At 43.8% G+C, this 10,567-nt stretch overlaps 1 protein-coding gene across 1 annotated transcript in view; it reads left to right on the forward strand.

The window, feature by feature from the left end:
* T265_10335 (hypothetical protein) overlaps positions 1-9,829 on the forward strand; it is a gene marked incomplete at both ends in the record, with an annotated part of 20,540 nt that extends 10,711 nt beyond the window's left edge. The window contains 4 exons of the mRNA XM_009176675.1: positions 2,673-3,028; positions 6,834-7,025; positions 7,858-8,085; positions 9,267-9,829. Of these exons, the coding sequence (XP_009174939.1) occupies positions 2,673-3,028; positions 6,834-7,025; positions 7,858-8,085; positions 9,267-9,563 (1,073 nt within the window). The remainder of the gene's footprint in view (positions 1-2,672; positions 3,029-6,833; positions 7,026-7,857; positions 8,086-9,266) is intronic.
* Positions 9,830-10,567: the final 738 nt, after the last annotated feature.

The following is a 10,567-nucleotide window of genomic DNA, read 5'->3' on the forward strand; positions in this document are numbered from 1 at the left end:
CAACCCCCAACCTGGAGGACCAGGAGACTGTGTTCGTCAGACCTCTAACCATTGACCAACCTGGTATGAGAGACTCTGTGAGTGTCGCGCGGACACCCCCCAGTATAGCTCAATGGGTCGCCGAGGTACACAAACCGCCACACCACGATAAGGTCCAGTCTCTTCGTGACGGGTTAATTTGAATGAAATCAGGGGACTAAGTGCTATGTAGCATGAAATAACAAGTCGTCATTGAATGGTCCGATTTCTCATCTGGTGGAGGATTAACTTATATCAAATGTCTAAAAGTAAATATAAGTGTACGTTGGACTCCTAGTTTTAACGAGATAATCATCGACCCACAGACTTGAGATACTAACGAGTTCTTATGGTAATCATAAGGTCTTTCTTGAGGACAGATATTTCGTTGTATGAGCAGTTTGGACAGTTATCTGCAACTAAATTTTTCTGCCTGATAAGTAGCTGTTTATTATAAGGCACAATAATCTCATTCAGTGTTTGATGGCTTCAGCCCGTTGGCGAACTCATGATCCTGAGGCCGACGATCCTAAATTACTGATCCAGGGTTCAAAGGATTGATCGCACTTACTAGTAATTGAAGAGTCTCCGCTTTGAAAGGACCTCGTGCGACGGCTTATCGGAGTCTGCTCATATCTGAAGGCTAGAGCTGTTTGACTGAAGATTTTTACGGAAAGAATCAGATGGAGTTTACGATTGATGAAGGTTGCGACATTTTCCGCAGTCTTTTTCAGACAGTTTAGCTTCACTTGGCCATTTGCCTTTTGGCTTCACATTTACATTACAGATAAGTCCTTAAAAAGTGAAGTGAAACGAGAGCTTGAACAAGTTCAACGAGCTGAACGGGAAGCTGAAGAGCTACGGGAGCGATTCACGCAGAAGGTTGTCACTGTAGAGAAACCCATGGTCCTTTCAAGCAAGTCATTTATGCTTGTCATAACTTGTTTCTTCTACGCTGTCTTCTTTTTAAAGCGATAGTTGTATAATTTAGTCAATCCTCCTCCTGGCTGTTCATGTTGATTGCAATTGTCCACTCATCCCATACAGACAGAATGGTTGTAACTGAATACACAACCCTCTCTTTGTAAGAAAGCATTCGATAACGCAAAAATGCTTCCTACTTTGAGGTACTGTTTACTCAGGCTTACTCTCGATTTTCGGCCAAAAATGACTGAAAAATTGATATTCTGATTTTATGCATGCATGTTAGAGGCACCCGCATACTTGATCATTATAAGAAACCAATATTTAAGCATTACCTGGAGAAGAGAGGCCGTTTGTCCAACTCCTAGTTTTCAGATGGCTGAAACAGCGTAAGAAACTTTGAAACAAATAATTTTGCGGTTTGATTTCCTCTTTTAGTTTAGACCCTTCGTGCTTGCAAACTTATTCAGTAATCGATTGGCAAATGCCGATTGGAAAAGGTCGAGGTTGTTTGTCTTATCGAAACCGAACAGTACAATCAAAGCTTTGTCTCAGAAAACAAATATGGTTGACATGCCTGATAACCCAGTACCCAGATACGATGGCGCTTCGCTCAGTAGTGGCAATGTGTGATGAGCTGTCTAGCCGAATGCTCAGATGTTTATCCATGTAATATTGTCTAAGATTTCCGGTTAGCAAGATATAATTCCGCTGAATGGGTCGATGTTTCCGGTTTTCGTCTGGGGATAGGTTTAACAACGGGTAGCCATTCCTTGCGCATGAACACTAATGTCCATTACTCATTCAGTGGATCAATGATCCAGGTGGTCCTAATGGACAAAACTGATGGTCACGCGAATTTCGCTTTTGTGTTCCTTTTTACCTTTCTTACTCTAGCTCACACTAGGAATTCAGGGAAACGGGTATTGCGTCGGAATCAATGGTCCCATGTCTTGAATTCCAAGGTGTATATATATATATTACTAGAATGAAATAGTGTTCCTATGCTTTACACTCGTTTGTTGTGACCAGCTGCTCACATGATCGATAGGTGTTGGGTATAAATTGGGTCACTAAAATCGAGTTTGTTGAATCGGTTGATGGAAGGTTTAGGTTTCTCTTTCACTACCTCTTCTAACGACTCCATGTTTAGTACGACCCTGTGACTACATGACATCCAGATCAGATAGTCTGTTTCTATTAGTAGCGCTCACTTGTTTCTCCAAAGAAGGGCAGTACACTTGACCAGACTCATTGTGGTGTTTCTGTTCACTAAATAGTTCGTACCATACATGCTTATTCTTCGTTTACCGAGTCGTCAGACTGTTCCTCCTGCATGTTATTTTCTCCCATCTTCATAGTAGGTAACTGTTCGCTTTCCCACTCCGAGCGTTTACCGAGTCGTCAGACTGTTCCTCCTGCATGTTATTTTCTCCCATCTTCATAGTAGGTAACTGTTCGCTTTCGCCACTCCGAGGAGCTTGCGACATATCTTTACCTTGCACCCATCTAACGAATTTCAGGTATAGGGTAGTAGAACACAACAGCTATACTGACCTGTACGGTCCTTAGCACGTCGTCTTGCGTAAAGTGACGAGTAAGGAAACTTGCTGGAACGCCGTAGTTGAACCAGTGAATTTTCGCATGGTTGTTGTAGTTCTCAGGATGTATGGTCTTTGTGCTACTATTTGGATCGATGAACTCACCCGTTCGTACGTTAACTGTTACAGAAGTACTGTTTTGGTGCCCCGAATTATTTGGTGACTCCGTAATTGGTTCACGGGACGAAGTTGACCGTGCTATCAACGATTACCTTGTCTCGGAGTCCAGTGCCAACTTGTCCGAAGCAGCCACCCTAATGCTCATTCGTGGTTTGGAAAGTTGCAAGCCTCCACTCATGCCTGACGTTCCAATCTCTGAGCAGCCTACGACCTCCGAATGGCGCGAGAAACGAAAACAGAATTTTGCACGGATTTTAAACAATCTTATTCAAACTCCAGACAATCCAACTTTTCGACGACTACGGGTTGGAAATCAATTGGTTCGTGACCTGATGGCTGTTGAGGGTGCAGAGTTATTTTTCCGTGTAAGTTCAGTGCCTTCGATTTTCAGTTCGCATTTGAACTGGCTCGAAACGTTCCTTTGGTTAATAAGACGTACATCTCACTGATAAACATGTGACCACATGGCCTTGGTATCACGGGGATCTTTCAGGATGATAGCCTGTCCTTAGTATAAACTAAGCCTTTTGTCGCTTCATCAACCTACCACTTCCAACCGAAATAATCTAGCAATAATAATGCTTGTATTTTGTATTGATAAGAGCCTCCTACCTCGAACTGAAGAGCCTTTTTGAAGAAGGCAGTTTGAACTCTTTCAGGGTGGCTCTCCGCTTTGAATGTCGTAGTTCATTTGGACACAAGCCTATCAAAAATGTATTCAAGCCAATCATTTGTCGTTCCTGTTACTAGATGTGAAGATCGGTCAAGAACGTTGCGCATGGTCATAACTTTTCACTGTCGAGTTTGGAGTATTTCAGGACCAGGTGATCTTCAAACAATTTACTGTTTTGGTCTATGTATGATCACGCTAAAGCCTAATTCCACCAAACAAATTGCAAGCAAATGCTAAGGTTGGCAGCTGGCTTCTTATCCATAGTTACTGTAAGGTAGGTGTTTGTTCTTTGGAACTGAAATGTCTTCGAGAAATCTCGTTATTGTATGTTCCAAACCTATTAATGAGTGATGGGGAGTCGGATCCACCATACACGAATTCACGCTCACCAAGGTTACATTGTTGGTTCAGGTGAGCCCAAAAAGTCTTTGTCCTATGATTGCGAACGCTCTTTTAATGCAGCAGAACTCCGGGACTGGTACAACTCATTTCTGAGGCGATTGTGTGGAAACAGGTCAGTTGTGTCGACAGGAGACGTGATGAGTTGCTTTTCGTCAATGGGAGTATACCACCCATTTGTAGGTATGCTTCGATAGGCTTTCACCGGGGGGGGGTGGGCAAGATTTGGAAAGTGGTTAGTACTGTCCTCAGCTTGTTTCACAAGGGACAACTTCCATGCCTGTCAAATAATTTTGAAACTATGTGAAGATTTTTACAAAATGGTTGAGATAGGTGAATGAATTACACACAGTGAAGTCTTCACACAGTCTTTGAAATGTCCGGCTGTTTTTAGCACTGAATTTTATTGAACGGATTTTTCGTTTTCCATTGCTTGTCGGCAATGAGTACATCGTGTTGTGATTTAAAATCGCGTAGTTTCGCACTTACACCGTAAGCAAACTAGAGCTACCGGATAGAATCACATGGTCCAGCTGCAGCGTGGGCTTTTGTTGTTGCAATTTCGGTCCCAGCTGCAGCTACGCAACACTGGTCATTACATCAATCCACCTGTGAACGAAGCTGTCGCGCTACTCTCGAAGTTTCTGCCAGTCCTAGATGCATAATTATCAGGCTCACTTCCTGGGTGTCTGCTATGATGAGCACCTCACTTTTATTGTATGCCCTGTCACTGCTAAATCTGAATTTAGCGGTACGCTGGGTGGCAATGGGACGACCTTCTTGTTTATGACACCTTATCAACAATGTAGAGATAATGCGGTGGCCGTTCAAATGCTGTTTTGATATACCGCTCGTTTCGGTACGGAAGCTTCATTTACCAATGTTTGGCCGGAGATGGAACGGTGGCAAGCGGTTGTCTTTGGAGATTACGCGGTACCAAATACTAAATAGTATTGGTGATAATAATTATTCAGCTGCGATGCCTTCTCGCTCTCTGACTGCCATGCCATTCAACAGAAGTGCGGGACTGAGATAGTGCCAAGTTGCCCAAGGCTGGACAGGTTCGAACCACGACCTTCCAGTAATTAAGTTCGCTGCTTAACCACTGAACTATGTCGAAATATATCTTTTTGAGTGAAATTTGCGCACAATCATAACTTTAGATTTAACCGGGATCAACAGCAGCAACCCAAAAACACAGAAATGGTCAAGTGAAAGAGAACAAGCTCACGTGTGACCAACGACGTTTCTGTGTGATCCTGGGCGATATAGTCAGAAGCCTAAAGACACCCACAGAGATGTTTGAATGTTGGTAAGCAAATCGAACTCCTGGACACGTTTGGAAGCCTCAGTGGACTGTTGGTCACAGATAAAGCACCGCGCTTTCCAACTGGATACCTACCCGCACTGCATTCTGCCTTGTACGGGGGGACGACTTGTCTGTTTATACTCTGTTCTTTATGACCAAGCTGTGTCTTATTCGGATTGTAACCTGACTTGAACGCTGTATATGGAGTACGTGATCTGAAATGTATCAAGTAACCGCCCAGAGCTGCAGCCACCATGACTTTAAATGATACCGCTCTTGTGTACTCTATTTCATCCCGTCCGCTTGTCAACTGTTGCGGACCCGACACATAAATAATCAGTACGATGTGCACGCTACCTTGTTTCACTGTCTCGGAATGCTCTGTTGAGTACTATCGCCCCCCACCTCCCACGTTTTCGTCAGCATCCTTTACTATTCCACTGCCCCCTTCCCCGAATTTCAAATATACCCACCAGTGGAGGGTAGTATTACCCTTGTTGGAAAGAAATCAAGAAATGTGTGCTGATAAGCACTTGTCTTCTGTTTACCCTTAGACCAACAGTCATCATTCACTAGCGTTTTATCTGAATGTCAGTCACCATATGCAACGAGTACGTATTTTTTAAAACAGCGTCAGCTCCCAGTAGATTGGCTGATTCCAAACTTTCGTCGCTCACATTACGCTCACTGTTGTAAAACGATTATTTCACATAGACGCATAGACGCTATCGAAGTCTGTCATTCCCCTGTCGAAAGGTCTGTTTGTACCAAAGATGTATCTTGTTTCCTAAAAGTGAGTGCATCAGGCTGCAGTCATGGAAATGACGCTTATTGTGTTTAATTTCCTAGTGGTTGAGGCTGGAGCATAAAGGTTTGGCTTCTGCCAGTTATCCTCGTTCGTATGCCAATTTGGTTTTCTCGGGAAATTCACCTAAGCCCTCGCTAAATATCTCGTTTATTCTCGCATTCTTAAACGATCGCCTTATGTTTCAGTTGGTACGATATTCAAGGTATCACAATATATTATCCTCAAAGAAACTACTCCAGGCTATTGAAGGGTTTTCAGCAACCATACGAGTAGTTTCTTTCATGACAGGTGTACTGTCAGATTCTGTCAAGATTCTTGTATGCTGTTTAGAACCTTATGACACTTACCAGCAGTTGCTTCTCGCACAATCACCTTTTTTCAGAAAACTTCAAGTCGTCATGCCTTGCTCATTGTATGTCATCAGGTCATCAGACACTTGAAGAGGTGGTTTTTTATTATTATTTGAAGCCTGTACCCCTAGACAATGTATATTCTTGCAACCAGATTCGTGACCGAGGACCAGCTTCAGTGAGTATAAGTGGCCTGTCCAGTTTTCGCTGCTTGATCGACACTGGTGGTTGCACTAATCTGTGAAAATACCGACACCAGACACAATTCATGGGTAAGCTATTGGTTGTCCGAACTGAGCTTCTCAAACTGCGGTCGACTTCATCGAAGTGGTTTTCCTCTTGGGAGTTCTATCCACGCTTAGAAGGACGTTCTGACTCATGGAAGCGTTAGGCATATGTCGAAGGTGACATTAGAGATGCTTGCGGGAAGTTCTACTGCTCCTTTGACACACTATTGTTATTTACCTGTTTCACTTACGACGAACAAACGTTTTAAGGAACCTAGTTTTCTTTCGATAAGTGAGTGTTCCGATAGTAAAGTTAGCGTTGTTTAGATAATTAGCCTTGATTAAGTCGGTTTTCATAGTGTTGACTGACCATGACATTTGATTTTGCTGTTCTTACCACTCAGGCCTGCAACTTCACAACACAGTCCCTGCGACCCCCCACATCAGACTCTGCGTCTCCAGCAGAAGAGGAACCATATCTCGTAATAACCGAGGAAGCTGCACGGGAGGCTGAACACCTGCAACGCATGTTGGAGCTGTTAAATACAGCGGAACCTATCATGCCTGAGTTGTACCGTGATACCAAGGTATTTCGTGTAAGTGTTTCAATCTACCTTCGGTCCTCTATCTTTTCATACGGAAGCCTCGGTTTTAGGGCTAGACGGATTGCCAGGATTTACAGCCCGCCGGAGTGCTGGAGGTTATTTCAGGATATCCGAATTCAAGCCAAAGCCATATGGAGAGTCAAGTAACTGAGCAATTTTCAACAACGCGTCAGCTGGACGTCGATTGGTCAGTGCAAACTAATCAACAGTCTAAGACGTTGGTTCGGCCCAATTATATGTAATACTTTAAAGGCCGTGGATATTCAGGGCAATCGAATGTCCCATCAACAAATCTGCAGTACACAAGACCGCCTTGAGAATTGTGTTGAAAATTTTCCTTTTGTTTTCAGAAGTTTTGAGCACTGTATTGTTGCCATCGATGCCAGTTTGTCAACCTAAGTGTTTCTGTCACGAAGTAACCCCGGTCGCCATGTGTTTGAGATAAATGCCAATACGTCCTGAGTGATAGTGGTTCCATCTGTCGCAATTTCAAGTATGTGGAGGCTTACGGACTTCGGGATTTGTAATAATGCCAATGGTGCACACCAGTTCAACGTATCCATTGTTAGTGGGAGTGCAGAGCATAGTTGAAATTTTTGCTGGAGGCGGAGGAGTTTACGTCCATATGTCGAGTTCGATAGCTCTGATCATCCAGTGGTTCAGCCGTGGGTTTTTAAAGACCACCCATCGTATTTCTAGATGTTGGGTTCATTTCCTCTTTTATACGCAGGTAGTTTTCGTTTAATACGATTTTATCCTTTTAATATGTATTACTGACTGTCCAGCTAACCGGATTTTGCCTATATATCCTCGCTTCTCACAGGTGTCCGGCACCACTCCAGCCATCCTAAGTCGTGACCACTTGCCGGACGATTTTTTCTATCAGACCAAAGAAGAGGCGAAGCGTTCCTTGGAGCAACAGCAACGCATAATTGAAGAGAGTGGCATGCTTATGACCAAGGCTATGCGTGAGCGACTCAGAGTGCAGGAAGTTCGACTTTTTCGGTACGCACTGATTCGTGTGCGTTTTCCGGGGAATATAATGATACAGGTCAGTGTGGGATGATCACCCATTCTTCTAAACCTACTCAAATCCTCTTTTTGCTTCTAATTATGTGAGATCTCCGCACTTTAGGTAGTGTTCACCCTAAGCTTTCCCTATATAAGGAGAAATGCTTTGCAAACAGCTGTTATAACTTCGAACGTGGGTCATATGCGCGAACCAGTACCGTCAAATCAGTTTGTTTCAATCCACCTTGCATCTTCTACTGCACATCGAAGCATCATATACCACCGGCTGTATCCGCATTTTTTATGCAAAGAAACTCGTGGTTTACAGTCATTTCACTCACCCATAGGTAGTCGCAACCCCTCGGTTCTTGATCCTGGCCTCTAGTCAGCCAAATCGCGAGAGAACGGTGCGGCGGATTATCGTTTCACTTCTAATCGTAGTGAGGCAGTCAGTTACGACTCAAATGTGTATGTAGTCTTTGGGCTTCAGACCAAATTTTCGGATTCTAAGAACTAGTCGGGTCTCGTGCTGTGAGTTATGATGACAGATCGTAATGCAAACTTGACTCCGTTTTGGAGGAAGAGCTACGAGACTGGTTTGTGCTTATAGGAAAGTATCGATAACCAACAACACATCGGGACTCATGGTACCTGTTCTGCTACTGATTGGTATACACTGCGAATAAACCGTGGCCTATTTATCTTTTATCTCAATTGTGTTTCGTGGCTGCACAGCGCGTAGTACGGATTCGGGCCGATAGTAATACTTGTCGTGAGCTTGAAATAATTTTCGTGTTTTGCCCGTGCACCCTTTCCTCAAGCATCTCGCGCTTTATTCGAACGTATACTGACGTGCACTTTTTGTCCTTAGGCTAGCTGTAAGGATTGAGTGTAACTCATTTTATTTATCTAATGTCCGCTGGTTGATTTGTTCCACCTCTTTGATCATTATTTCTGAGTCACCATCTAATCCCAAACTGTTGTGTATAGTACTTATCTTGTGAATGTATTAGAACTACGCGCTTTCGTTGGCTTGACCGGAATGTTCTGTATTTCTTTGTCTAAACATGGCACGACGAGTGTGTATGCTTTTGTCTTACAGATTCGCAAACGACGAAACGAGTCTTAATTTATAGCAATCCAGCGCCAGTATATGTTACTTGTCTATTACTGTCAGTGATGACGATTGCCTTGATTGTCTCGCTACCCTTTCCCGATCAGGGTACATTTTGCGCAAGTGACACTCTTGGAAAATTACGCTCATGGATCACAGACTGTTTGGCTGACCCAACCACTGAGTACCAGTTGTGGGCACCTCCAGGCACCGTATCCGCCATACGATCAAACGTTCCACCGACCGCTCGGGCCGAACTGACAAACAACGCAGCAACCTTGACCGAGTTGGGTCTCGCCCCCTGTAGCGTTCTCAATTTATCGGTGTCTTCGTCTTCGGCCACGTCAACCCAACTACCCGAGTTATTGCGTGAAGATTTGTTATCTAATGCGTCTACTCTTTAATGAGGACGTTTACCGTAACGGGCGCCTTTCCAACTGTCTGTCTCTGGGTATATCTCAATGTATCCTTATAATTCTCTTGCCTGTATATGGCAATACTGTGATATTATTGAATTGGCGAATGTTTCACTTGTGCTGACCATTTTTCCAAATGGGGTGCACGAATAAAACAAATCCGATCACTTTATCTACCGGATAGTTGGCTGATTTTATCAGAAGAGAATTCCATTATCCTGCTTCTGGTGGAAAATACAAAAAACAAAATGAACTACAGCATGGGTCGGGCCTTCTACATGTTTTCGTTTGTTTAACGTGTTTCCAGTGAGGATTTCATGTCGTGCAGAAGGGAACTGGTACCGAAGAAATTCATGCAGCATGTGCTTACGGAGATGTACGGATGGGTTTTGAAATGGCACCTGACTGTGTCGTATATGTGAATACTTCAACTAAAACTTGGAATCTTGTTACGCCATACAACATGCGTAGCAGAGAGGCCCGGTTGTGTGCCTCAACTGCGAATTACCACATAAGATCACGTAGTAGCGAGGCAATCAAAACGGCAATTTCGGTTGTCCTGACAGCTCGCTGACAGTGTTTGCCTCTGGTATGTTGCTAGCAGGGATACCGCTTGGAAGCTCTTATCAGTTATAATGTCAGTACTTGCATCGGTCGGACCCGTAAATCTCGATACCATGACATTCTGAGTCGGTGGAGATTGTGTGCTCGAATTTTTCTGCCCCTGATCTCAGCGGTCGTCCTTCGTGAATATTCCGATGGATGACAAATAGCTGGTACATCCAACTCCCATTTGCTTGGTTCAGTAGCTTATATCTTGGACGGCCTTCGCTTGGACGAAAAATTAGGATGTTTATCCAGGAAGTGCAAAATAGGGTGAAATGGAGCGACCTATATGACTAACTTTATTTACTGTGTCTCGCTGACCGTAGTTTCAAGGTGTAGGCTTGGTCTGCTGGTCGCAGAAAGGCTTCCTTCGGGCAGACAATTAG

This window comes from Opisthorchis viverrini (genome assembly GCF_000715545.1).
Source record: "Opisthorchis viverrini unplaced genomic scaffold opera_v5_354, whole genome shotgun sequence".
Classification (NCBI taxonomy): domain Eukaryota; kingdom Metazoa; phylum Platyhelminthes; class Trematoda; order Opisthorchiida; family Opisthorchiidae; genus Opisthorchis; species Opisthorchis viverrini.